Source organism: Syngnathus scovelli, chromosome 2 (genome assembly GCF_024217435.2).
Source record: "Syngnathus scovelli strain Florida chromosome 2, RoL_Ssco_1.2, whole genome shotgun sequence".
NCBI classification, from domain to species: Eukaryota; Metazoa; Chordata; class Actinopteri; order Syngnathiformes; family Syngnathidae; genus Syngnathus; species Syngnathus scovelli.
In genome coordinates, this window is record NC_090848.1 from 18827699 (window position 1) to 18855693 (window position 27995).

Here is a 27995-nt window from a genome sequence, read left to right on the forward strand (position 1 = left end):
TCGGGTGATTTAGGTTAACACAAACTAACGAAAAGGAAACAACGAATATAAAAGACAAGAATAAAGAAAAAGACCCTTGAACTATAAGTTCCAAGGTACTTCTTGTCAAAATGTCCAACTTGAGTTAAAAAAAAAAAAGACTTTTGTGAACGCGCGGTGTGCGCGCGTGCGCGTACTTTTGGTTGCTTCTTTGGTAGTCTTTACTGTGCTCGAGTGCAGAGAGAGAGAAAGGAGCAACGGGAAGCAGTGGGACCAAAGAGGCAACCGGGGCAAGAGACGTTCCGAAAATTAGCTTCTACTTCATCGCAAACGTTCCGCTGCAGGTTGGTTCTGTTTCTTGTCATGTCCATGTTTTCATTCAACTTGGCTCCAGGTTGCATTTGGAGTGCTTGATTGTTGTGGGCTCTCTGTTTTTTTTCATGCCTTTTATGTACAATACGGGTATACAAGTTGGGGAGAATGGATGATGAAAAACGATGTCATAAAGGCGTAAAAAAAAAAAAAAAAACATAGTCCAACGTCACTGTGCACTTGTTGTGCCGCAATTGTTGTGAGTGCGCATCCTTGCGTTGTAGATTCAAGCATCTTGCCATGTCTTGCACGATGTGTGGAGGTACGTACGAGCGTTTGCAAAAATGACAACAAACAAGCGTGCATGGAATGTGCACCATTCTGCGTTTTCATGCAGCGTGCATAATGACGTAAACCGTACTGAATCTTGATTTTTGTATATGCAAGAAAGGAAAGCTTAGTTGCCGTTATTCAGTGGAAGACGCGTTTTGCTGTTGATGCTGCACACTAATAGTTCAGGTATGATGAAATATGAATACACCTGCTTGCATATGGTGTCGCGCCACTTAAAATGAAATCCGATCATGTTCTGGGTTGGAATAGCTTTACACCGAGCTATTTTTAACTACCACGCTGATTGCCTCATTGTTGTGTACAGCACAGTGAATTGTGCCCTATTGAGGTATTCACTGGATGTGAATGGAGCAGCATTGAAGGGAAAAACAAACAGACGCACTTAACTGGCAGCTCTGATTGTCAAAATGAATAAATCTCTGAACATTTCCATGTATTGTAGTGTTTGCTAATGTTTATGGGCTGCATATTCCCTCAAATAGTTACTTTAAAAGACCCTCTCAAATTGTGGTGTCAAACGCAAGACCTGCGGGGATTTGTCATTTTATGTGCACTTTGGATTTATTTAATTGGAACATTTACATCAGTTACACACAATTAAAAAGATAGTCACCATTTTTTCCCTTAATTTTTGTTCAAAAAGTTATCGAGCCATCAAAAAATTGTGGCAGGTAGTAAGTCACGGATGAGACAGCAACCAAGTGTGGCACGGACTTTTATTGACAAGAGGGAGAAGGGAACTGAAGAGTTGGCACTTTGGGGTGCGGTGCAGCAGGGAGAGGCAAAGACGTCACGGACAAGCAATAAGTCGGGGCAGGCGGCGTTCGGGCGTAGTCGGTCAGTTGTGATAGCAAACAAGTTTAGCAACTGGAAACAAGCACAAAAGCAGGAACATGGGCAGCATAACTGAGCGAACTGACAATGTGCTGGTGGGAGCGGTGCCTTTATATTGGGAACTGGTTGAGCAGGTAATGAGTTCTACTTATAACTGAGTAGGGCTGTAAACAATGGTTGACGGGGAAAGTTTTGGGTGAGTGCCAGATGGCACGAGCACGTGGCAGAACCTCGCCTCCTGACATCCCCAAACCAACCCCAACACGAACCCCATCTGAAAAGTCCATCTCCCAAGCGCCGTCATCGGACAGAACCACAGAATGTCAAGTCAAGTCAAGTTTATTTGTATAGCCCTAAATCACAGTCTCAAAGGGCTTCACATAGCCAAAAATTGACAATTATTCTCAAAGCATCCCCTGATCTTAAGCTCCCAAAAGGGCTAGGAAAAACTAAAAAAAAAACCTTCCAGGGGAAAATGAGAAACCTTGAGAAGGGACCACAGATGGAAGGATCCCCCTTTCAGGATCACCAGGTTGTAATGGATGCAGAGAGGGCACAAGTAATACATAATATGAAAATCAATGAAAAAATGGATGTCGGAGGTGCCCTCGATTGTCCTGGCAGTGTCTTCAAGGAGGTTGGGCTGCAGTTTCTTGATCTTAAATTGGTCCCCGAGAATCCAGCTAGCCGCTATCAGTTTTTGCGCCACCTAACCCCCTCCCCAGCCAGGGAGAGGGTGGGCAGAGAGAACAAAACAAACTCCGGCCGAATCGGCCACTACAAGTTAGTTAAAGGCCATCTCATAGAAATGTGTCTATAAACGTGTCTTAAATGTTTCTACTGAGGTAGTAGTTCTAATCTCCATTGGTAGGGCATTCCAAAGCTCTGGAGCCCGGATAGAGAATGCTCTAGAACCTTCAGACATTTTCTTGGCCCTCGGTGTAACTAAAAGACTAGCGTTTTGCGAACGAAGGTTACGAGACGGAACATAAGGAACGACGAGGTCGACGAGATATGAAGGCGCTAAGCCATGCAGTGATTTATAGGTTAGTAGAAGAACCTTGAAGTCACATCTTAAATGGACCGGGAGCCAATGTAAGTTGGCTAATATTGGGGTAATGTGATCAAATTTTCTTGACCGTGAGAGCAGCCTCGCAGCGGCATTTTGTACTAACTGTAGACTTTTGATACTGGACTTAGGAAGACCAGAGAATAATACATTACAGTAGTCCAGGCGCGACGTGACGAACGCATGTATAATAGTTTCCGCATCCCCGGTCGAGAGGATCGGACGAATCTTAGCAATATTACGAAGGTGAAAAAACGCAATCCTGGTTATATTCTTAATGTGTTTTTGAAAGGAGAGCGTTTGGTCATATATTACCCCGAGATTAGTTACAGTATCACTCTGAGTGATAGCACGGTTATCTATAGTTATAGTGGTTTCCTTAAATAAGTGTTGATAACGAGTAGGACCAATTATCAACATCTCAGTTTTATCTGGGTTAAGACGAAGGAAGTTGAGAGACATCCATTGCTTGATCTCCGCAAGGCACGCCTCGAGATTACAACAGTCCCGCGGATCTGTCATCGATAACGGCATATATAATTGGGTGTCATCCGCGTAGCATTGAAAACTAATATTATATTTACGTATTATGTCCCCAAGCGGAATCATATAAATATTAAATAAAATCGGTCCGAGTACCGATCCCTGTGGGACACCACATGTAACATTAGAGAGCTCAGAGGATGTATTGCCATGGACCACTCGGTGAGTCCTGTCTGATAGATAGGAATAGAACCAGCTTAGTGCTGACCCTGAGATACCAACTCAACTTTTAAGACGCCCTAATAAAATATCGAAGTCTACAGTGTCAAAGGCAGCACTAAGATCGAGTAGTAACAATACAGACGACGTATTTGAATCCATAGCTATGAGGAGATCATTAGTCATTTTAGTAAGTGCTGTCTCTGTGGAATGATTAGCTCTAAAACCAGACTGAAAAGAGTCATATCGATTATTAGCGACCATGTAATCAATAAGCTGCTGCGCTACTACTTTTTCAAGAAGTTTTGCTATGAATGGGAGGTTTGAAACTGGCCTATAATTACTGAGACAGTCTGGGTCAAGATTTGCTCGCTTAAGTAGCGGTTTAATAATAGCGGTTTTAAAGGCTGTTGGCACTATCCCAGAGGAAACAGACAGATTGATTATATTTAAGACGGACGATCCTAAAATTGGAAATAATTCTTTAAGTAGTTTGGCTGGAAGCGGGTCGAGTAAACATGTTGTTTGTTTAGCCGCACTAACCAATTTTGTAAGCATTTCAAGGGAATGTCTCGTCCTCATACGTGGTTTCGGGAGGCGCCGAGTCATGTTCTGGAACAGGATCGGGAGTGGACGCAGGTCCGGTGGCAGGAACTGAAGCGGGCACAGGAACTAAATGGGTCCGTCTCCAACGACCCCTCCGATTGACGGCTGGTCAGGGTACACGGCATAAACAGCTGGGATGATAGCATATTGTGGAGCTGATGATAGGCGCCATCGAGGAGGTGGGACTGGGGGCTTCAGCCATCTAAGAGACCGGGCCTGAGTCTGCAGCCTTTAGGGTGACAAAGCAGTGAGCTTACTAGAGTGGGAAGGTAAGCAAACTGAGCCCATACGGATTTGCAGCTGGCTGGGTCCGGGCTGGGCTTTAGCTGAGCAGGACGCCAGTCGATGACCCTTCACCCCTACAGTACAGGCACAGGTCGTACTGAAAACGACGCTGGTGTTCCACATGAGTGAGGGAAGCACGCCCCAACTCTGTGGGCTTAGGCCAGCTTGATTGGGTGGGACGAGCATTTGAGAAGTGCTGGCTGGCCGAGAAGAGTCCCGGTCACGGGCGGACGGCAAGTAGGATTGAGCGTCTGGCCAGGGTTGCTAATAAGACCCGAGGCGTCGAGCAGGCAGCACGCCTGCGGAGAGAGGGGAGAGGCTTCTTCTCCGTCTCGCTCCTTCGCCAATCTACGCATCCCATCAGGTCCATGGCGTCCTCAAGAATACGGGGAAGGTCATAGGAGACCATCTCAGTTGGAGGTCGAAGGGGATACGGCAGTTGGAGATGAACGCTCGAGCTTGTTCTGAATCTTCGTCAAAGGGTTCGGGGTTGCCAACCTTGGGCTCTGGAATGTCCAGCGCTGAGATCAGGGCTGCTGATGGCCGGGTGTCAGGTTCAGCAGGGGATCGTGCTAACTGGGTGGAAACAGATAGAGTAAGGTTCTTGAGGGCATTGAGAGCCTGTACTAGCTCCTGATGTTGCTGCTGCTGAAGCTCCTGATGTTGCTGCAGGACGATCTGGGTTGACGTTGCCATTTCCTCGGATAGCCGGTTGATATCCCACTCGGAGCCCAACAGACGGTCCAGGGCAGAGAGTCCGTTCGCTGGTCGCATTGTTGGTCAGTTCGTGCTGTCATGGAGAACCTTACGAGACAGAACAACCAAGTGGGGCGTGGTCTTTTATTGGCAAGAGGGAGAGGGGGAAGTGGAGAGTTGGTACTTTGCGGGTGTGGTGGAGCAGGAAGGCGAGGCGAAGACGTGGTCAGGGACGAGCAATGGGTCAGGGCAGGTGGCATTCGGGCTTCAGTCGGAGTGATGGCAAGCAAGGTCGGCAAGCGAAAACAATAAGTGCAAAAGCAGGAACAGAGAGAACACTGGCAGCATAACTGGACAAACTGACAATGTGCTGGCAGAAGCGGTGCGCTTATATTGGGAACCGTTGAGCAGGTAATGAGTCCTAATTAACTGGGCATAGCTGTAAACGATGAATGACGGAAAGTTCTGGCTGGGTGGCAGATGGCACGGCACGTGACGGTGCAATTACGCTGTATGTGACGGCTCTAAGATAGAGGGCACTATTGCGCCACCCTACCGCCCATTTGAGTCACAAAAACAAAAATAAAATATGAATAAAAAAAAACTTCAAAATCTACATATAGTGTTTTAAATCAGTAAGATAGTCTACAGTTATTGATAAGTAAAAAATGAATTTATCTCAGGCGTGTCAAACAATGACATACATACAGCTTAGGGTCATTCCCCAGCCTCATTTTTTAAATGTTTTTTTCTTTGAAATGCCTTTCTTAATTTGAGTGTCTTAATAATTTCACACACTCAACCTAAGTCATATAGCACTTCATAATAACCGTCGGTTGTAAGAAAGTGCTGTGCATAAGTGATAAAACAAAATGTAGTATCTCTACGAATGTAACTTCCAGTGGCATTCAAATAGCTTCTCTTGTGCTCTTTGAATGGAGTCGAAGCAATAAATATAATACATTGCTGTTTATTATAGCGCAATGACTCACATAATTTAAATTGTTACTGTTGTACTTGTCTGCATCCTTCACTTACCCCAAAGAAGGCAAACTAATGATGTTGCACTTCCTTAAAATAAACTTTGTACTTGCTGGTTTCATTTTAAAATTTAGCAACTCTACACCATCCAAATGAAGAAATCATCACACTTGTCAAGCTAGACCCTTTTCCGTTTGGGGAAAAAAGGGTAATTACTTGTAATAAATCAGCTCATCGTTTTCTCCTACAAATATGAACACGCTTGTGCCAATTTGAGATTAGTTGCTGAACAAAATGACAGCAATTCGCTGTCTCTTTGGCAACTTGTTCATGTGCAACAATAGGATTCATCTGTATGCTTTTTTTTTATGCCTAAACAGTTCAGCTGTGCACCACAGGAGTTTAATACACAAACCCCAATTCCAATGACGTTGGGAAGTTGCGTAAAATGTAAATAAAAACACAATACAATGATTTGCAAATCCTTTTAAATTTGCATTCAACTGAGTACACAGTGAAGACAGTAGGAACTATATTTTCTTAATACTTTTACTTATATTTCAAATTCTAATCAGCAGTTAACAGGGTGTATTATTATTTAAAGTATATTTGCACACAATTCTTTTAATGCCATGATATTTCTCTGGGCAGTCTCATTTGGAAAGCTAGACATGCCAGAAAAGATGACAATATTAGGTACACCTCCAGAATCCCCCCAAATTGTCTTTACAAAGAATGCAAAACAATGTGTTTGTTACTGTGGTTGTTGTGGTATATTAAAGTGTATTGCTGAGGGTAGCCCAAGTATTCTTCATGCCAGTGGTGTCAAAAAATTTTTTCGCGGGCCGCATTGTAGTCATAGCTTCTTTCGGAGGGCCATTATGACTCAATAAATGTATGAGCACCTCATACACAGTAAAAGCTACAAAACAAACTGACAAATCAGACGAGTAAAAACTGGTCAAATGTTTAAAAAAAAAATTATTAAAGTGAAGACAATTTGCAATTCGAGTAATGACACGAATTTGATGCACAATTTATCTTCGGGGGACACATAAAATGATGTGGCGGGCCGTATCTGGCCCCCGGGCCTTGAGTTTGACACCTGTGCTTTATGTATACGGTAGCCAAAAATAATATATATAAATATATAATATAAAACAGACATGCCATAACGTGAGATACGTAACGTATCGGAGTTATTTATACACGGCGTATTGCATACATGTATGACAGCTGTGTCTCTTGCATTAGGGGAGAAAACGCGCATATGGTCTTCTGACGTAACGCCACCATGTAGCCGCGGCTGTGTGCATGTGAGTGTGCGAGTGTGGGATTAGATCAAGGGAAACGTCGTGCCTCCATTCCAAGTGAACACAACAATCCCTTTTATTAGTGGCCGCCAGGGAAAGCGTATACGAACATCCGTGGGCAATGAACGCCGCGACCGCCGCGACCTGCCTGCTCGCGGTCGGCTTCGGTTGGTTCCTGTACGACCGCGATATCTCACTGTGGCCGTTCCGTGTCAATCTGACAGAGCCATTCTCCATGCCCGAGCCGGGGGCTGCTCCCAGGCGGAGTCCGCAGGGAGTTCCGTACACCGACCTAGAGCACATCGTCAACGCCGATGGACTGCACCTGTTCTGCCGTTACTGGGAACCGGTCCGCCCGCCAAGGTCAGTTCGGTGCGTGGATGAGAAAGGGGGCGTGGGAGTGAGTGGAGACGCGGATCTCGCGTTTGTCGCTGTACTTAAAGGTCACTATTAATATTTTTCGTTTTTAATTTCAGTAGTTAAATGTGATACAGTTGGCCATTTTGGGCATCTTAACCTCCATGCATATGTGGCTGTGACAGAAAAAGTAACAGATGTACATGAAATTGCATGCTGCGTGACAGCAAGGAAAATGTGACAGAATGTGCAGGACCACAAAACATCTGGAGTCAAAAAAACCTTTTCACAGATAATATCTAAATAATTAGTTTACTGCAAATACTGAGCCATGGACATAATATCAACCCATAATAACCCTGATTTATTGATTAGGCTGTTTATTAAAAAAGATAAAAAAAAACTAAGATAAAATGACTGATGAATTTTTGAATTTGTTGACGCTGAATCTTAACTGCTTTGAGAATGATAATACCTAACATCCAGTGTCCACCATGTCAAAGACTGTACGCCCTTTGCGTGTCAATTTTAAAGGGAGAACAGCAGTTTCATTGGCTGTGAAGCATGTTGTCTGTGTTCACGCCCACAACTGCGCAAAGTGCCTCTATAACTGCGCCAAACTGCGTGCGAACATACGTAACCTTTGTGTTTCTTGCCCCCTCACACAATTAGATCACACTACAAGCCAGACTTGTGCTGGGCACAAATATAGAGCCCATGAGGTCAAACAGAACCTCCATATAACTCAGTGGAAGATAGCCTTCCTCCAAAAAGGAAGGCTACAGGAAGTAGCTGAAACATGTAAAGCAAGTAAAATCTTCCCTGTCTAACTAAAATAACTGTTTAAATGGTCGCCAGCCAGTCGTAGCAACCCCCACATGTATACTGTCGCTGAGTGGGAATCGATCCCACGCTACTTGCACACATGTTAAACAAGTGTACCCCAACACCAGCATTGACCTAGTTAATAAAACATATATACACAGAGTACAGTTAAATGACAAGGGCATGTCAATGTATGACAGGAAGGCCATTGGTAAATAAACAATGGGGTAGTTTAAAAAGAAAGCACGTATTTTGTTCTGAAGCAATGCAGACAGTGTTTTTGGTCAAATATTGACATGAATGGCATGTCATTGGTCCTTGAGGATAGTGGTAGCAAACAGCAAAGGGAAGAAGGAAATACATCCTCAGTTTTCATCGATAGATAGATACTTTATTGATCCCAGGGGGAAATTCACAGTTTCCAGCAGTATCCATATCCCAGAGCGGGTAATGAAATATAAAATATGAGTGCAATGAATGTGTTATGCAACAGACACACTACAACCTGTTTAAAGTGCATCACATAACATTTTTGTTATTCGCCTAAACCTAGTCTTTTACAAATGATTTGAATGAAATTTAGTGATCATGATGAGTGAGATGCAATTCTCTTGGATATTATGGTTTCCGTATTATTTTCAAAATGTTCAAAAGCTGTATCTAAACAAGATTTACCTTCTTGCGCCACCTGATAAGCAAGACCATTTGTTTCTCTCTCTCTCTCTCTCTCTCTCTCTCTCTCTCTCTCTCTCTCTCTCTCTCTCTCTCTCTCTCTCTCTCTCTCGCTCTCTCTCGCTCTCTCTCATATATAAAACAGAACACCATAGACTGGTTGAATGAGATGGGGTCAAAGGTCAGCTGCTTCTCAAAGGCCCCTTTCACTAGAACGAGGAAGTGGGTGAAAGGTTTTGGGCTGGAGGGGAGGGGCCTCAACAATGATTGACAGACCATCAAACAGATGTCCAACTGAGGCTTTGAACCCACATGGAGTGCAATCATCACGTCATATGTACACGTCGGGGTCATGGCGCCTCAACTGCATCGTAACTGACACTCAGGCTGTGTAAATGGGTCACTGCTTATACACATTTGTAGACTGATTCCGTCTGGCTTGACTTCCTTCCCTGTTTTGAGTTTGTGTTCCCTGCTGTTAGTGTTACACTTGGACACAGGGCACACAAATACAATAAAAAAAAAAAAAGAGACCTAAATTGACCTTTTGTATGTAAAGCAGAGGTCATGAATAATGCAGGAAGCGAATGCAAAATTACGAGGTCTGCCTTAAGAGTAAGACTTCAAATAAAATGTTTTTACAACAATGTGGAGTTTATTACTTTTACAGATCACCCTACTAGTTTTTAATTCATGCACATAATAGATATTTTCTTTATTTATATTCTTAGTCAACTAATGTTGTTTTTCCAGCCTTTTGATTGTCTAAAACTTACTTGAGGGATTGTTCTCATTTCTACCAAGAGTTTTTTTTCCCCAAACCTTTTGTATGTGGACAATGGACATAGAAATCCTTTTCCCGATAGATTTGCATGGAGCCTATCTCAGCTGACTTTGCGAAAGAGGTGCTGTAAAACCTGGACTGGTCGCCAGTCAAAACGGAAAGCACATATCTGTGCTGTCGGCTGGAAGTAATGAAGCTAGTTTAGAAATTGTTGACCGTCAGAAAAACAACTCAGAGGTCTAGCCAGACATAAATTGTGTAGTTGTATGTGTGTTCCTTTTGTTCACTAATTTAATTGAATAATTGTGTTCAGATACATACGATCTTAGCTGTCATAGAAATGCAAGAAGTAAATTACAAAATTGTTGTGATGCTGGTTTCATGCCGCTTTGAATGTTAATCCCCTCCACGGTGTATATTCTTACTTTTACCTCCTCTCACTTTTAATGTTCACAAAAATTCCAGTTCATCCATTTTGTCAGTAGCTGGAATTCTTTTGCGAGTATGTTGGCATTCCACAACATCATCCATTAAATTTGTACTAAATCCGGTTTGATGGTCGCCAAACTAATGTGTTTTAATGCCTCAAGATGGTTAGTGTGATGTAGAGCCAAATGGATTGTCATAATCGAATTCATCAGACCTCAGTTGCATTCGACTCTAAAGGCTCCACGGTAATGGAAATAAGCATTGTCTATGTTTATCTTGTCACGCTTCCTTTCATTCACTGAGATTTATCATCTGAGTGCCTTTGTTTTGTTACATAATATTCTCTTTTAGAGTGCATTTTGTGCTTGGTTGACAAAAGTTTGTGAAAGCCTAAAATCATCTTCGGGCAGCTAGACGAGCACATGAAAGGGATTAGGCTGTACTTGGAGTAGCTTTACATACAAGAGAATGCAACGGATTTTCTTTCTCTCTTTCTCTTTCTCCGTCTTCTTTCTCTTTCTATCTTTTTCTTTCTTTCTTTCTTTCTTTCTTTCTTTCTTTCTTTCTTTCTTTCTTTCTTTCTTTCTTTCTTTCTTTCTTTCTGTCTGTCTGTCTGTCTGTCTTGTCTGTCTCTCTTTCTCTTTCTTTTCCTCTCTTTTGCTCCGTTTCTTTACTTTCTCTTTTTCTCTGGCTCGCTCTCCCTATGTGTGTTTTCACAAGGCTTTTTATAGACATAGGGTCTGTTTTTCTGTAAACTTAAACATTGTGGGAGACTAGTGAATCAACAATCCCCAAGAAAGACAGTAATGGAGAAATGTGAAGCCTCTTAGGAATTTGACTTTATTTTCAGTAAATGATCCGTTGTTGTAATTTGTAAATGTAATTGAATTTAAAAATCTCTAAATGTTCTGATCTTTTTATCTTTGGTGCCTCAAATGAAGATGGACATGGGGCTCATTGGCATATGCAAGGTGGTCAGGCCTGCATCCATGCGGGCAGAGTGGGCACAGCCCAAAGAGGCAAACAAAGTTCCCCTTCCCATGACCTCGGCACCTAAGGGGAGGGGGGGGCAGGAGATCGAGTGCCAAGAGAGCTGGGTTGCAGTCAGGGAAGCTTGGCTACAGGTTCTATGGACGTAGAATGTTTCCTCTCTTGTAGAGAAGAAGCTAGGACAGGTGTCCGAGTTTGAGAAGTTACTCCTATATGTCAGGCAAGGAAAGGTCTTGCCATACAATCAAAATACTATTTATAGTTTTATGTCAATTATAGTTTAGTGGCAAACATTTCTGAAGTTGTGCTTGTACAATGGTCGACAGTCTCTAATGTATCCTGTGATCGACTAGTGACCAATCAAGAGTTTAGTCAGCCCCCATATCCACCAGCATCCCTGTGACCCTGGATAGGGCAAGATGTAAAAATGACTATATACATGTTTCTGACAATGTCACTTTTATTCCACTTCCTTCATGTTAATTTACCGTCATTTTATTTACCGTCATTGAAAAACCAATCTCTTTAAACAGAATGTACCAAATGTCACATATGTCATTATGGTCAGTATTGTCTGTTTTGTAGTCTGTACTGTGTTCATCTTTACAGTAAAACCAGATTAGCTCCATTAATCTCCAACTGCCCCCTCAGTGTGTGAGTTCAAATCTGTTATGCCTAAACAAAGGCTGCTATTCACTCCTACTGTTGTATGGAGATACTGCACGCACACACACACACACACACACACACACACACACACACACACGCACACGCACACGCACACGCACACGCACACGCACACGCACACACACACACACACACACACACACACACACACACACACACACACACACACACACACACACACACAAACATGAATGCACATGCTTGTTTGCTCTGTGCCAAATTGAGCAGTGGAAGTCTTGTGAGGCAAGACAGAGCAGCAGTTAGTGAAGTTAGAGTGATTTGTTAACAAGGCTTGATGATGAACAGCAACCATTTGGTTATTGGTGTCACTGAAAGCATTTCAAATAATCATTACTGATTGACACTCCACATGGCCTTTCAGCACTTATTTTTTGTTTTTGAGAGAACACCGTGGTGTTTCACAGTTTTCTATAAGATGTTTGTCATGCACTGATGGTAGAGGTAACGCCTCACAAATCATATTATATTTTAGAGTATATAATAAGAATAGTTGCTTGCATACTTCATTGCTGTGTAAACTCTCAGTTTTGTGGGAAGTAAAGAGACATATTTGCATTAGTCTCCTTGTCTCATCATTCATTGCATATCCACTAATAGTGATCCCAAAGTGAGTGGTAATGTTATGTCAGTGCTAGCATGTACACCACAACCGTCAAGGTTCTCGACTTAACAAAGCACTTCACATATAACAATGGGACAACCACAAATACAGAGAAAAGAGTGAATTGAAACACAAATGAATATATAGTAGCAGAACAATCACAGTCGAAAGTCACTCAATAGCCAAATAATTAATATGGGGCTTCAAACGAGTTTTAAAAATAGACGGGGGGGGGGTGCCTTTCATTTAAGGGGAGGTAATTGAAAAGGCTCGATCCTCTCTGAGGCTACGCTTAGTCCTCGGCGCTTCAAGGAGCGTCTGGTCTGCAGACCTGAGGTACCTGACAAGTGCGTACGGGTGGAGGAGCCCAGAGAGGTAAGCTGGGGTGAGGCCATTTAACCTTTTGAAAACAAATCGAAGTATCTTAAAATGCGGTCTAAAATCCACTGGGTTGTCACGCGCGGAACGGAGCAGGGCGACATTGTGCAGCTTGGACCAGGGTTTATTAATGGGAAAAGGGTGGTGGAGGACAGGATGAGGGGAACAAACACAGGCAGGAGACCATGGCGATGAATGGGCAGCAGAAATGGGTGGGAACCAAACATGGGGAAAGCCCAGACAGAGTGAGCAGGGTAAACAGGATAAACAGGACGATCCAACAGGGAGTGTTACACGGGCAAGGCATAAATACAAGACGGGTTACAGGTAGGACACAGGTGGGGAGGGGCGAGAGCAGACAGAGATGCGAACGGGCACCATGACAACGAAACGCGAAATATGACACGGGGCTAGCAGGAGGAAGGCGTGGAGAAGCTCTACGGAGACGTGAAAAATGGCGATCGGCGTGATATGGGAGCCAGTCCAGGGAGGCCCTAATTGGGGTTATGTGGTCCCTCTTACGAGCTCCAGCTAGGAGGCAAGCGGCATCATATATAACTTCCTCCTTTCTGTGGTGGGTGAGCTTGGGTCTATACCAGCTGAATTTGGCCTGAAGGCAGGGGTGCTGTTGATTCTCTCTCGCAATAGCACCTATGGCCAAGGTAGTCGTCAGTCAATCCAACATTCATGATTTTAAAGTGTGGGAGGAAGCAGGAGGACCTGATAAAAACCCACACAAGCATGGGCAAAACGTAAACTCCCGTTTTTGTTTATCACTTTTTATGTCCCTTCCCAGGGCGCTGGTGTTCATCGCCCATGGGGCCGGGGAGCATTGTGGGCCGTACAATGAGATTGCACAGAGACTGAAAGAGCTGTCCCTGCTGGTCTTTGCACATGATCACGGTAAGCCACCATTCTTGCACATGTTCACACCTACTGTAATAACTAGCTCAAACGCGCTGGGACATGTACAGAAGTTCTTAAAAAATAGCTCCTCCTTCTTTGCAAGACTGCATCACATTTTTTCCTTTATCCTTTGCACAAACTTTGTATACCGTATTTATTCTAATTATCGCCCATATTCTAATAATCGCCCAGTGTGTGTTAGCAATAACATAAATAAAAAACATTGATACCTCTAATTATTGCCCATGCTGCTAAAATTTCCCCCCAAAACTTACGTTTTTCTCCGCGACCGCATGCCGACGTCATTGCGCAAGTTTAAATATGACTGATTTGACAGCACGTTGAATGTCCCTTTTAAATTGTTTTCCTCCATAAACTATATATTTGCAGTGTATTTCAATACCTCCCCGACTATCATCATAGTCATCATAGTTCCGGATTGACACGTTTTCTGATTGGGCCAAGGAAAACGAAACCACGCGAATCTTTCCTGGAAATATTTGATTTCAGACGGAAAGGTAGGAAAGGAAAATATACATATTATTGCCCATTTCAGTGCCCCTTGGCGATCGGACAAAAAGTGTTCTCTATTAATCGCCCACCCCCTTGTTGGACATAAACCTTCTCTAATTATCGCCCTGGGCGATCATTAAAATAAATACGGTAAGTCTTTTTACGTAATCCTCTTCGCAAACAAATGTCTATGAAAACCTAACTTCATTGTAAATGAATGACAGGCTTAAGATTTGCATTTGGAAGGACAGGCAGAACTTCCACTAGACGGTTTCCACTGCCTGTTGCCATTTATACAACAGAGTAATTGCTTTGTGTTCAACAGGCACCCAGATTTCACACTGAGTATGTAAATTATGATGAGATTATCATCATTTGACCATAAATACTTTTTATCATGCTTTTGTTTGGTGATGTGCTGTGAGATTTTTCTACTGTTAAATACAGTGTGTACCTTTAGCTAAAGAAGAAGCTGATATGAATCATCACTAATGTCATGCGAACTGTATACTTCCTTATTCGTGAAATTTGCCCTCTGCTTTTAATCCGTCACAGTAGTGAAGACCGCCAACAGACAGTTTGTGGCGTATATGGTAGCACGACGTGACTCAGCTAACGCTTGAGTAGCAGTTCCGGGTATTTGCATCAAGCTCAAGGACGCCACAACCAGTCTGTGTGATGTTGAGGGTAGATAGCAGAGAGCGGTTTCCATCCATCAACCACTTGGTTATGGGCCCTGCAAGCTTTCACTGTGCCACTCTGATAAAGGCTGTGAAATACTGTCTTGCAGTGATGGAATATTTTCCATAGCCTGCTGAATGTCACCCTTTGTTGTTATGCTTGCAAAATATCTTGGTGGTCGTTATCATGCAAGCATCCATAAAAGCTACCATATTACACCTCAGTCAGCGAACGTTCATTTACACATTCTTAGAATAATGTTAAAAATATCACATAGATTTGCATAATTTTCACCAGTGAATCATGGTGGGGAGAAAAATATGAATTTCATTATATGTCAAGCAAAACTGGACTTAATAGCAAAAGAAAAACTACTTTTACAGAGAAATGTAGCAAAATAGCAGGAACCAGGTCAGACTGGGCAGAACAAATCACCATTGCATTACTTCACCCCAGATGCCAAATTGCTGCATAGAGTCCAATATATATGTTAATTTAAAAAAAACCCCGAACAATTGAATTTTGTCAGTAATGTTTGGAACAGCTGGCAAATGACAATTGATTGGTAAGTATCGATGTTAGTGCTGAAAGCTTCCATGTCAAGCAAATTATTCAGTCACACACATTAAAACGGCACAAGATGAAGGAGGTCTCACATGCACGTGAAGAGAATTCATAAGGGGCGTCACTGGAGTTACTGGATCAATGGTTGCCACGGCAACCTACAGCACCTCCCACCTTCTGCTGCATTTGGATCTGCTTCTCGTGCATACGCTCATATGAATGAGTTGACCAGAAATTATTTCAAGTGAAATTTATTCCATCAGAGACATAGAAACAACTGAATGGTATCAAGAAAAAATGATGAGAAATTGAGGGATAGCGATCTTCCATTATATTTATGACCATTATATTCTAATTATCAATATTTGTACTGATATTTGTACTGTCCCCCGCCTACTGGCGGATGACTACTGGGATAGGCTCCAGCACCCCTGCAACCCCTGTGGAGACAAGCGGGATAGAAAATGGATGGATAGATGGAATATTTGACCTGGAAAAAAAAAAACAGTTTAAAACCATAACACCTAGGAGCTCAATACGAGTTCCAGCCATAACCATAGCAGACCTGGAATATGCGGATGACATCAGACATTAGGTCTGACCGGATGGAGCAAGCACAGGAACTTCTGAGGAGTGCAGAGAGGGAGTGTACCCTGGATGTCCCTGGTTTGAATGCTAGGAAAACTGAGGTTATCGCCTTCAAAATCTCCCCGGACCATCCACCACCGGTGACAATAGGGGGAAGCATTCTGAAGGAAGTGGAAGACCTTCAGTACCTGGGCTCATGGATAAACTCCACAGAACTTGAGCTAAAAGTGAGGAAGGCACTAGCATGGCAAATTTCTAAATGGCATGGCAAGTGTGTGGAAATCCAAACTTCCCCGAAATATCAAGCTCCGTTTTTTTGAGGAGACAGTAGAATCCGTTCTCCTATATGCAGAAATCTCTGGATGGGTGCTACACCAGAATGCTGCGTGTAGTACTAAACACCAGCTGGAGCGAACACGTTACCAACGTACACATCTGTATGGAGGGCTACCGAGGCTGAGTAATAAAATAGCAGTCAGGAGAATGAGGCTAGCTGGTCACTGCACAGGCACAGAGAACTCCTGGCCAGTAAACTGGTGCTGTGGGAGCCAAAACACGGGCATCGATCAAGAGGGCGTCCCACACCAACATACATATGTAGACAGACTGAAGAGAGATGTGGGCACGGAAACTGCTGACGATGGAGGATGGGTGAAGTGGAGGCTCCGGTGGATGGCCCGTCTGAGGACGAATAAATGATGATGATGAAAATGCATTCAATGAAAGGCTTTCCTATTACGGAATGCCATATTCCTAATAGATGCCCAGTGGACTTTACGGTTGAGTAAATAAACACCGCTGTCAATATATTAAATACTGTAGGTTTCCCTTCTCCACCTATGAAGTCATTTTCCTTCATTTTTAACTTGATATTTTTTTTCATATCTGTTATAAACCTGTTGCAATTAGTGATCAACCGGTCTGGGGAGGGGCTCGAACCTTGTCCTTTTTGTTTCCTGTTTCGTTGCTTATTGCCATTCTAACATTTGTCTTACCTCCACAGTTGGGCATGGTCAAAGTGAAGGCGACAGAATGAACATAAAGGACTTTCAGGTGTACATCCGAGACTCACTGCAGCACATTGACCTGATGAAGTCTCGCCACCCCGGCCTACCTGTCTTCATTGTGGGCCATTCAATGGTAGGAGGCATGCGGACAATAGTTTTCGAAATAGGCAGAACACAGTGTGAATGAGTCTATTCTGGAAAAAGATTTCTTGCATTTTGTCTTTTATGCTATTCATTATTACTGTTTATTTCATTGTTTGTTGCATTCAATAGCACAAACGGGTGTTTTTGCAGTAGAAGAGCTCTGCAATATGCAATGAGTACAAAGAACAATATGTCAATATTTGCTAGTTAAATAACTCACTCAACCTTGTTTTTAATAATTGGTTTTAGTAGTTTGTCGTAAATAATGTAGTCAGAAGAAAATAAACCACACAAGCTGCGTTTGAGTGCGATATATTTTTGTCAACTCTGTATAGTCAATGCTTATTTAAAACATATGCAATTAAATGATGTAAAATCTTCCAACGTTGTAGGTGAGCACAACTGTAGCTGGGTTTTTAATTTATAGCTCATTTCATTCCATTTGGAAACTGACCACAAACTCATGACCAAATGTGCTGCTCCACATGATCTCATGTTGTCAGTTCTACAACATGAGATCACCTACAAATAAAAGAAGTGTTGCGATGGGCATTTACCAATAAATGAACTTTTTGAAGTTGCATCGTGGTAGACATCAGTCCTGGATATCGCCACTCAGTTAACAACAATAACACATGCTCATTGGAACAAGTTGTCCACAATAACATTAATAATCAGAATAAATGGAATGTGGGTTTTAATGCAGATGTCCATTTACTTTACTTCCCTTCTATTCTCTTGAAATCAAACTCACCTAGTGTTTAACAGTCTTATGAATTTTATAGTTGCTGTGTTTTCAGAAGCCTCATGTTACAGCTTCCTGTATCCTGTTGCTATTAGATTTGGCTGCTGCTGGTCTGTTTGTATAAATTTCTTCTCATCAGCGGCCAGATGACGCACAAAGGAGGGGAAAATCAACAACCACCTGTGGATTAGACAGAATGTTTGCAGAGATGCCGCTGATAGGATGGAATTCTTTCGGGATCACGTGGTGTCACCTCATCTGACTCATAATCTACTCTTGTTTCAGCATGCTCTGGTTACTCAGAAGGCTGTCATTTAAAGCAATACTGCTTAAAATTTACAGGACACAATTTACTGTGCTGTGTACGATTTTAGTGATACGTAGGGTGTCCCCCGCCTACTGCCCGATGACTGCAGGGATAGGCTCCAGCACGCCCGCGACCCTCGTGGGGATAAAGCGGTACAGAAAATGGATGGATGGATGTAGTATCGTTGTACAAATAGCTAGTCCAAGGTAGGCAGAGACAAATCACAAGGAACGTTATCAGACAGGCCTGTGATGAGATAACGAAGAAACTGAGGATTATGTAACAGGAAGTTTTAAACAGCATTTTTTTTATGTGTCTTTTGATCAAAAAGTTCCCTCATAAGTGAACCCTCACCGGACAGACAAAAAAATAGATTTGTTACGACGCGTATTCTGGCAGAGCATCCGTGTTCTTACTACCCCAGAGTCTAATTTTCAATTTTCTACACGGCCTATTACTGATTGTGTGTTGGGTTCACTCTTTGTGTTACGTAGATGGAAGGATTTGAAAGTAAAATACGGACATGAACGTAAACCACAATGATTTGTATGCAAGTAGACCTGTGAGTGTTTGTTTCTTATGTTTAGAGAAAGTGAGATTCTCTGGTGGGAACTACTTAGTGGCTCTTTTCAGCAAGCAAGCCAGTCCACTGGCCAAAGCCTGTTGAATATTCACACAAGTGACAAAGAATGCTCACATAAATAAATTTGGAGCCAATTAGTCTCCAGACGAACAGGACGGATTCACTTGCACACACAGTCTTGTGTTGATATGTGCATGGGTTATTGTGTGTGTTGTTTGATGGTATTACGCCTGAATATAATATTTGCTTTTGGGTGGAGAAACCACATTAGTGTCAAAAGCCAAAGGAGGCTTATGGTTGTAACACAACTGTCATAACTATAGCTCAGCGTTGGTGGGAAGGTGTGGCCTTGCCGTGCCTTCAGGCTATCCCTTTACATTGATCCAATTGTCCATAGAGCAACATTACAAAAAAAACAAAACAAGATGGAAGTTCACACCCACCCATACAAAAGCTTGATTGTTTTATAGCCTTGTTGGCCTCTGAGTAGTTTTCCCAGAGCTCTTTTCATCAGAACCTCTCACCGACTTTGCTTCCCACTTACAAGAAGCCAGACAGTCCTTCCTTACTGTCTGTCACAGACTAGTGGAGGCTCTCAGGATCTCTCCCTCATTGAATCAAAGTCTTTGTTCCATTTTTAACTCCTTGTGCTCAAAGCTATACTCTCCGATTACGTGGGTAGTACTCGTTTCAAGTTGATTTATGCAAGTTGTTTAACACACCTCGTAAATGTGCTGCGTTAAAATTTTGACCGATTGATTTGACCCAACTCTTGGTTGTTTTGTGCAAAACAACAAAGGAATCTGGTATGGTCTATTTTTTAATACACACACACACAAATCAATCGATTGATTGATACTTAGATAGATCGATACTTTATTGATCCCTAGGGGAAATTCAGTTGCCAACAGTATGAATGAATAATTGAATACATGAATAAACATAAATACATAGACAATATAAACATCGGACAAGAAAAAAACGACAAACAAAAGAGAGGAAAATAGATCCGCAGTAGATGCAAAACCCAGCAGGGTGTATGTAATGCTTTGAAACTGCGGCAGAATAGATTAGTTCGGCTACACCCTTAAAATGGTCTGACCCAAGCAGTTGGGTCAGTTTGACCCAACGTCTTGGGTTGTTTTGCAAAAAGAACAGGCTGTAGCTGAACAAAGATGTAAATAATATACCATTTTAAAATTGAGAATATATTTCAGCCAAATCAAGGGCAAAACTGACTAGCACTTATCTCAGTTGCATTCTGTCATTTTGTGGCGTTGACGTAATTAGACCTGCAATTTAATGACGACCACCTCTGTAATCTAATGATATCTAGTACAACTGCTTAATCCAACTGCCCTAGCCTGACTATCACTGTCTTCCTAAATAAATTATCTATTCGCTCCATGCAGGGCGGCGCGATATCCATCCTCACAGCCTGCGAGAGACCTACTGATTTTACCGGAGTGGTTCTAATTGGTCCCATGATCCAGATGAACCCAGATTCAGCCACACCATTCAAGGTAAGTCTTATCCGTGCTATTTTTCTATTAGGCGCCGATCTTTTTCCTTTATTGTAATTCTGGTTGCGTTTCATTAAGGTGTATCCTTTAATTAACATACATTTCAGGCATTTTTCTTCAGCAAGAAAAAAAAGATCCTGTCTGACACGATCCACTGGTCAAACATAAGCAAATGTTTTCTTTACAGGTCTCTGCCAAGTCCTACGTTTTAATATAAACAGAACCATGCATTGCGACAATGTCACTGAATGATTGCCTGACAAGATGACAGAACCTCTCAATAGGAAGCAATTTCCAAACAATTACACTTAATCAAGTAGAGCAAGACCACAACTTTTTTTTTCTAGCTGTATCCGCTATGTTGAATTGGTTACTTTTTTAATATATGGCAAATTGGTTCCTTAGTGTGTTTTTTTTTTTTTTTTTTTTTTTTTTTAAAGAAGGCATATCTGTTGTTCCTGGTTGCTATCAAGCTACTTTTGGTATTCTGCTATTTGGGCAGATGGTAATAGCCCAACCAGTTCAACTCAGGTTATATAACATGTTCTTCCGGTCAGTATGCTGTCCTCATTAACCGACATGGATCTGATTGTGTTGTATTGAAAATGTGGGCTTGTTGTTTGTGTCTTTGTTTATTCACCGTCTGCAGGTTTTCCTGGCCAAGGTTTTGAACCACATGGTGCCAAACTTTACTCTTGGCTCTATTGATTCCAAATGGGTCTCACGGGACAAGAAGCAGGTGAACAATAGAATTAAAAGGTCTCTTGGGGGAAAATCACGTGCAAGCTTGCATGTCTGTAGTAGTTGTGTGCGTGCGTGCGTGCGTGCGTGCGTGCGTGCGTGCGTGCGTGCGTGCGTGCGTGCGTGCGTGCGTGCGTGCGTGCGTGCGTGCGTGCGTGCGTGCGTGCGTGCGTATGTTTGCATGTGTGTGAAATACACGTTACTATATTTTATCTTGCGATTATTTCCATTTAGTTTCCATTTTACCTGTATAACAGTAACACCGTAATGTTTCCATGGTTTTCATGTATCTTAACTCACTTGATTTATCCTTTTATTATTATTATTATTATTATTAGTAGTAGTAGTAGTAGTAGTAGTAGTAGTAGTAGTAGTAGTAGTAGTAGTAGCAGCAGCAGCAGCATTAGTAGCTGTCCAATAAATGCCAGCAGCTTGTAATTCAAAAATAATTCAAGTGTCTTTTAAGCTTTTACACATATTTATACCCTTTTCATGTAATTTGTTATTGACATTGTACCCGGTATTTAGCATGAATTATGGCCCCATCATATGGGAGTAAAAATTGGTCAAACAACCAAATGTAGGTCTTCATTCACTGAGCTAGTGAACCTTTGACTTCACACTCATGCATTATTAACAGTAGTGGAACATGGGCCTCATAGGAGCTTCTGTGCTGCTGTATATGACAAGCTACAGTGGGTCTTTGTGACTGAACCCTTTTTAACTTAAAATGTTAGTTAGTTTGTTTTTCAGATGTAATTCTAAATTTGAAGATTATGGTGCGCTTGTAATCTAAAAGTACTTACTTTTTATCTTAGTCTGACAAAATGCGCGGTACAAAGATTAGAGCTATTTGACACACGGTAGATAAAACATTGAAGGAAGCAAAACGTTAAATTGTACTTAATTCTACATTCATCACTCCTTACAACTTACAATCATGTGTGAAAAGGAAAGTTACCCATAAAGAGGAGCAAAAATCACATTAACCTGATAAAACATAAAAAATAAAAATTGATATTGTACGAATTTCTATTTTGTATTGTTAGGTACAATTGTCCTTTTTAATTTAACAGCTGGCACCGATCACAATAAAATGATGATGAAACGAATGCAGTTGGCATTTTTGTTGCAATTTGATGAATAACACTAAGGAACAATTCTTCACAATTCTGCTGAATTAGATTTTTACTGAACTAAAATTGGCATGCTGATTCCAAAATCTATAGTTTTTTGTTTTTTAGAGTTCAAAGTGTTTTTGTTTCATGCAGAAATAGTTCATCATGATGTCTGTAGTGGTTCATTGGAAATCTAAGTACTAATAGCATGAGTCTCTCTTTCTAGGTGCAGGCGTACGAAGCTGATGAGTTGAACTTCCACGGAGGGATGCGAGTGTCATTTGGCATACAGCTAATGGGGGCGGCGGCTCGCATTGAACGGGAGATCTTGTCCATCAGCTGGCCCTTCCTGCTCCTTCACGGTGACGCTGACAAGCTTTGCGACATTCAAGGTTCTAAAATGATGTTCGACAAGGCTCCCAGCGCTGACAAGAAATTGAAGGTGGGATCAGTGTGTGCTTGTTTTCTATTGGACGACATTGTGTTTTTATTGTTGTTTTGCCTTTTTAGTTCTGAATCTAAATTCAGAAGTGCATAACTGAATGGAAAGAAAAAGAAGTCATGAATTAAATGCTATTTTATGCTTTCCATAGTGATATAATGATTATATAATATTGACTTTAGCACAATGGTGATCTACATTCTTGAGAAATATAAGTTATGTTGGAAGCTATTTTTCTAACCCAGAAGTAAGATGTTTGGTTCACCAAAACAAAAAATCAAAACACAAAATCCACTGTACTCCCACAAGTCTCAGACATATATGGACTAACAATGCTGCATACTTGCCGTCAAGAGGAGTGAAGCTATCCGCCGAACTTCTTATGTTGCCAATCTCTAAGCCTGCCTAATGTAAATACATTGATTTCTTTGCGGCATTCTCACGTTATTTTCTGTCTCTACAGTAAAAAAAAAAAAAAAAAAAGCCATATATGGCATGTAGTTATACCAGTAAATCTAGGAAAAGTGCTATATGCACATTTCATTGATGGTAATTTAATTTGATGGTATGCACATGCGTAGATCAATCGTCCATTGCACTCCCTTTTCCATTCACCAATATCATCAAATTAGAGTTTACATTTTTTTCAATGTTTTTATTGGGCAAAAGTCCAATTAAAACCACATCCGTTTTGGAATATTCTCAAACTGAAAAATGTTTCAGAAGATTTGAACCACTGTAAAAACAACAAAAGCATTAAGTTGCTTGTGAATCTTCTTTACTTCTCTTATGATGCTCTTCTTTCAATGTCTTTGCTGAGGCTGTTCCTTCTTTTAGATGTGTTGCAAAAGTGATTGTAGTTTTGTTGTACTTTTGAGACCTATATTTCTTGTACATTGGCTTTGATGCCGAAAAGGCTTTTGCAGTATGGAGGTTCCGCTACATTTTACCTTTTTTGAAATTTCAATTCATATTTCTTGATTGATGTCATATTAATCTGAAAAAATGTATTGTGTATTTATTTTTAGCAACATTTTAAATTAATTTGATAGAAAAGTTACACTGTCTGTGTAAACTGACAAGTCTCTAATCGGCAACCGATTTTCCCGCATTTCTAGGAGTATTCTTGACGTATAGGACAGTATGTCAGACATTGGGAATGATGATTCTGAAAGGCAAATCAAGGTTCTCGCTTGTATTGTTTCTCGGCAGGTATACGAGGGAGCCTACCACGCCCTTCACCACGATCTGCCTGAGGTGTCGGAGTCCGTGCTAAAGGAGGTGACTGGCTGGATCATAGAGCGCCTTCCCAGCATCACATTGCCATCACCTCAAGGCTCATAGACTTAGGGAACATGTAGAGAGGCCAGTCAAAGCTCCAAGGAAACCACCTTCTTTAAAATACACTGTATAGTACATAGCACCATGGTTTAGCTAGAAGTCAGCCCAAAACCATACTGGTTAAGTGGAAGTACAAGTTCAAGTTGCAGTATGCTCAGGTTTGTAGTGCAATAATGACAATTCTTTGTTTGTGCATATAATGCCAGTTGAACTCCTCAGCCCTCCCCAAATGAATGTTTTATAAATGACACACAAACCTTTATGGAAGTTACAAATGCTCATTTCTGCTTTTCCTAGTCCAAATTAGTTTTATGCAAATATAACTTAAAGCAATTTCCATTAGCTTGTTCATTAGCGTACGGGCAAAATGTGAAAACAGTTTGTGCACACCTGAACGTCTAGGCTGGGCATTAATAGCCTTTACTTGGTTTCTCAGTGATTCGTGTATGAATCGCAATGGAATGATTTAGGTATATTCAAATCTATCCAAATTAAGCATTGATGGAGGTGAAGTAATTGTAGATCAGGGGTGTCAAACTCATTTTTGTTGTGGGCCACAGTGTACTTAAGGTTTCCCTCGTGGGGCCATTAATGACTTAAATAGAAATGGATGGCCCCTCAAACTATCACATACACAACAGAATCCAGTGATAAAAAGTGAAACAATGTAGATGGTCCTCCAGCAGACCATGTTACCCTGTTGCTGTGGACAATAGTTGGTTCACACGTAAATTATAGTTTGGCTCCAGCTGTATTGGTTCAATGAATGTAGGGTACGACATAAAGGACATACTAAACTCCACAATAGGATAACAATTTTTAATACTTTCATGGTTGAGAAGTTTTTTAATGCTAAGAATCTACTTAACATATATAAGACTAATACAGATTGCAATATCATATTTGTATGTTGTAATTGGGGATATCACTGCAAAACTGAGAGGAATGAGATTATTTCTGTGCGGTGGTGCCATCTGAGCCTTTCTTAATAACCATCTTTCCCTTTGTTTGTATTGCTGTGGTGACCAGTAGTGTTTATCCATTCTATCAGCATGGACCTTTTTGTCAGTGCAGCCTCACCCATGCTGCCTCTGGTGGATCGTTCATGCCACTGCTAATGGTCAGTGTCCTGCATTGAATTGGTCATGCAAAAGTCAAATTACTGCTGACTTCGACTCGGTTCCTTTTGAAAAGTGTGATAGATGAGCCTCTTGATGAAATAAGATTTTTATTATGCCACCCTATTTATGGATTTTATGAAAACCTCGACTGCCTTCCCGACTGCAGTTAGAGCACATAAAGCACTTGCATTATAGTACTACATGGACTTGGCACAAGAGACACATTTCAAGGTGTTTTGCATTGCTCACTTATCAAGCTGTCTGCTGACACGAGTGCATGTTACTGGGCAACATTAGCATATTATCAGTGCTGGGGCTATGGGTGATTGAGTGGAAGAGGAGAGAGAACGATGTGCTAGTCGTAACCATGGCAGCACCTTTTATACGTGTGTGTGTGTGTGTGGGGGGGGGGGGTGCGTGTGTGTGTCCTGTTAATTGTGCAGCATGTGAGAGGATGCTGCGCTTTTAGGGCCTGCTTTGTCCAACTGATGTTTGGAGGAGTTTCTTTTGTGTGAGCGTTGACAAATGAGAAGGGATAGTTAGCATTATTAGTACACAGTGTGTAATGAGAACAATTTACAGTGAATCCAAAACAGCCTGTTTCTGCTGAAATCCACATCTTTTTTCCCAGACTTAAAATATCCAGACAGTATATATTTCCCCCTAAATATCTGCATTGTTATCCACAGAATATAATGTGTTGTTAGAGTTCATCATGTCACTAACTGGCCCAGCAACGTAGACAATAAATGTCGTCATTGAAAGGCAGAATTTATTAGCTAGATATTGAGCCCAGCAACATAGAAAATTCCTATTGGTCACTTGTTGCTAGGAAGAATTCGCAGGGCACAAGCTAACTATCTTGCTTGCTCAGAATGTCAAACATTTGTATTAGTCGCTTGATGTGAAGTGGAAGGGAACAAAATTAGCAGACAGTCTCACCAACAGAAACAAATCAGCCTTGTTACGCATTCATATTGGATGTTTGTTTCTAAGCAGAATCCATGGGGCATGCACAGTTTGCTAAATCAAAGGTCAAGCAATGCACAAAATAACTGGCCACGTCACACATTACTGAGGTCGTTTTTTTCGAGGCAGCATTGGCACAATGGAGGCACAGCAACGCTTGGTTGTTTTTCTTTGTTGCACTTTAGAGCTGTCACTTGTTGCTAGGCAGAATGCGCGGAGCGCAGGCATTTACCCCTCACTCCTTGAAGCTCAGTATAAAATATGGCCATCATCCAGTCGCACTCGCATGCTGTTTCCTTGGTAATTTGAGGTAGAGATTGTAATAGCTTTGCAAAAAGACAGTCAGACACCTGCCATTGAAGTTACCCCCAAAAAAGTCTGAGAGAAGTTCATTTGTTCGCATACATTTTGCTATCAAATAACTATTCTTGTATTGACCCTGTTTTGACGACAGTACCATCTGCTGGCTCAGTTACAGATCATAAGATAGTGAACATACAGTATGTAAAAATGTTAAGATACACTGTAATGTACTGCAAACACATATATAAACATAATCTTTTTTGGCAACTTTGACATGCTTAGAAATTAACCATATACAATTACTGTGCTCCATTATGTAATGTATATATTATACATGAGTGTAATGATCGTATGTAGACAGAGCACCTATTTATAAATAAAAATCAATGACTGTTAGTCTCCAATATTAGGTAAGAAAGACAATTTAATATGGGTGGGAAATTGATGAATGATTTGCAGCATAAGTCAGTCAATGCCAGTTTGTTTTTTAAACCTTGGCTTTATGACTGTTTCTTTTCCAAGTATGACATGCGATTCTAAAATAGTGTCAAATATACCTTACCGATCTGGGCTTTAAAATTTAATTATATATTTTTTTTATTTCTGAGAACCTAAATTATGATAAGATACCAGTGGGGCATTTTTGAAATTGTACTGCTTAATTTAGTTTCAACATAATTGATATCATTTTAACAATGAACAATAGCAGCGCTAAGTCAATATTGGGCAATGTGGGGGGTGGGCATTACAATTATTTACATGCTGATGTGTACTGAGCAAATAATCAGGACAATGCACTTTTTTTATACCTTGTATCACAGTGTAATTTGTAACTTTTTAACATGGGAATTGGTGTTTTATGCAGTCCCACACATGTATGACCATGTGTTTTTTAATTCTTATGTTTAAATCAACATTGCATTTTGCAGATTGTGATTCTTAAAAAACATGAATGTTTGAATGCTCTCTTGGCATGTTTTGCTTTATTCCGGAGCATGCATCTTGAGACAAATCTTTCCGTCAACTATGTATTTGTTTTTCAGGAACTGAACTCAAAATTACATGTATGTGATGATGAAAAAATGGAAACATGAGACATTGAATTAGGCAAAAAAAAAAACTCAAGTTCAATACCTGATACATTGCTATGTTCCACAAAAAAAAGAGGACAATTCCACAACAGGACCATGTATTGTATTCTTTTACGGTATAGTGTTTGTGCCTTAATGATGCGAGACCATGCCCAAGAGTGACATTGGTGCAATAAAGTCTGACTCCATCAGGATATTTTTGATTTAGAGAAAATAGAGAGCGCTCGATATGTAGTTATTGTTACCTACGTTGAACCGTTTGATTTTTAAAATTTTGTTTGTATGTCTGTCACATCAGTGTGTATTTCTAAAACAACACATGTATTTGAGATCCTGATATTGCGTGTACTAAAATAAATAAACTGCACTCTTACTGAAATCGTATTTGTTTGGTTTGGTTTAATTTTCTTTTCCCCAGTCTGTTGTGTCCTGC

At 41.2% G+C, this 27995-nt stretch overlaps 1 protein-coding gene across 3 annotated transcripts; it reads left to right on the top strand.

Annotated features, from left to right (window-relative positions):
• Positions 1 to 156: 156 nt before the first annotated feature.
• On the top strand, positions 157 to 27941 carry mgll (monoglyceride lipase). 3 transcript variants are annotated; one of them, XM_049753040.2, is made up of 8 exons: positions 157 to 323; positions 7356 to 7503; positions 13672 to 13778; positions 17131 to 17267; positions 20326 to 20436; positions 21086 to 21175; positions 22522 to 22737; positions 23950 to 27941. In XM_049753040.2, the coding sequence occupies exons 2-8, from the start codon at positions 7367 to 7369 to the stop codon at positions 24079 to 24081; spliced, it is 930 nt and encodes a 309-aa protein (XP_049608997.1). In that variant the 5' UTR covers positions 157 to 323; positions 7356 to 7366; the 3' UTR covers positions 24082 to 27941. The 3 variants fall into 3 exon arrangements, with proteins under 3 accessions (XP_049608997.1, XP_049608996.1, XP_068509147.1); XM_049753039.2 differs by lacking the exon at positions 157 to 323 and having other exon boundaries at positions 7134 to 7494; XM_068653046.1 differs by lacking the exons at positions 157 to 323; positions 7356 to 7503 and adding an exon at positions 12973 to 13449.
• Positions 27942 to 27995: the final 54 nt, after the last annotated feature.

Bases quoted from the DNA above. Each gene is read 5' to 3' on its own strand.
- mgll (XM_049753039.2), top strand. From the start codon at position 7,253: ATGAACGCCGCGACCGCCGCGACCTGCCTGCTCGCGGTCGGCTTCGGT. The intron at 7,495-13,671 runs GTCAGTTCGGTG...GTCCCTTCCCAG, and splicing joins GAACCGGTCCGCCCGCCAAG to GGCGCTGGTGTTCATCGCCC. The intron at 21,176-22,521 runs GTGAACAATAGA...CTCTCTTTCTAG, and splicing joins TCTCACGGGACAAGAAGCAG to GTGCAGGCGTACGAAGCTGA.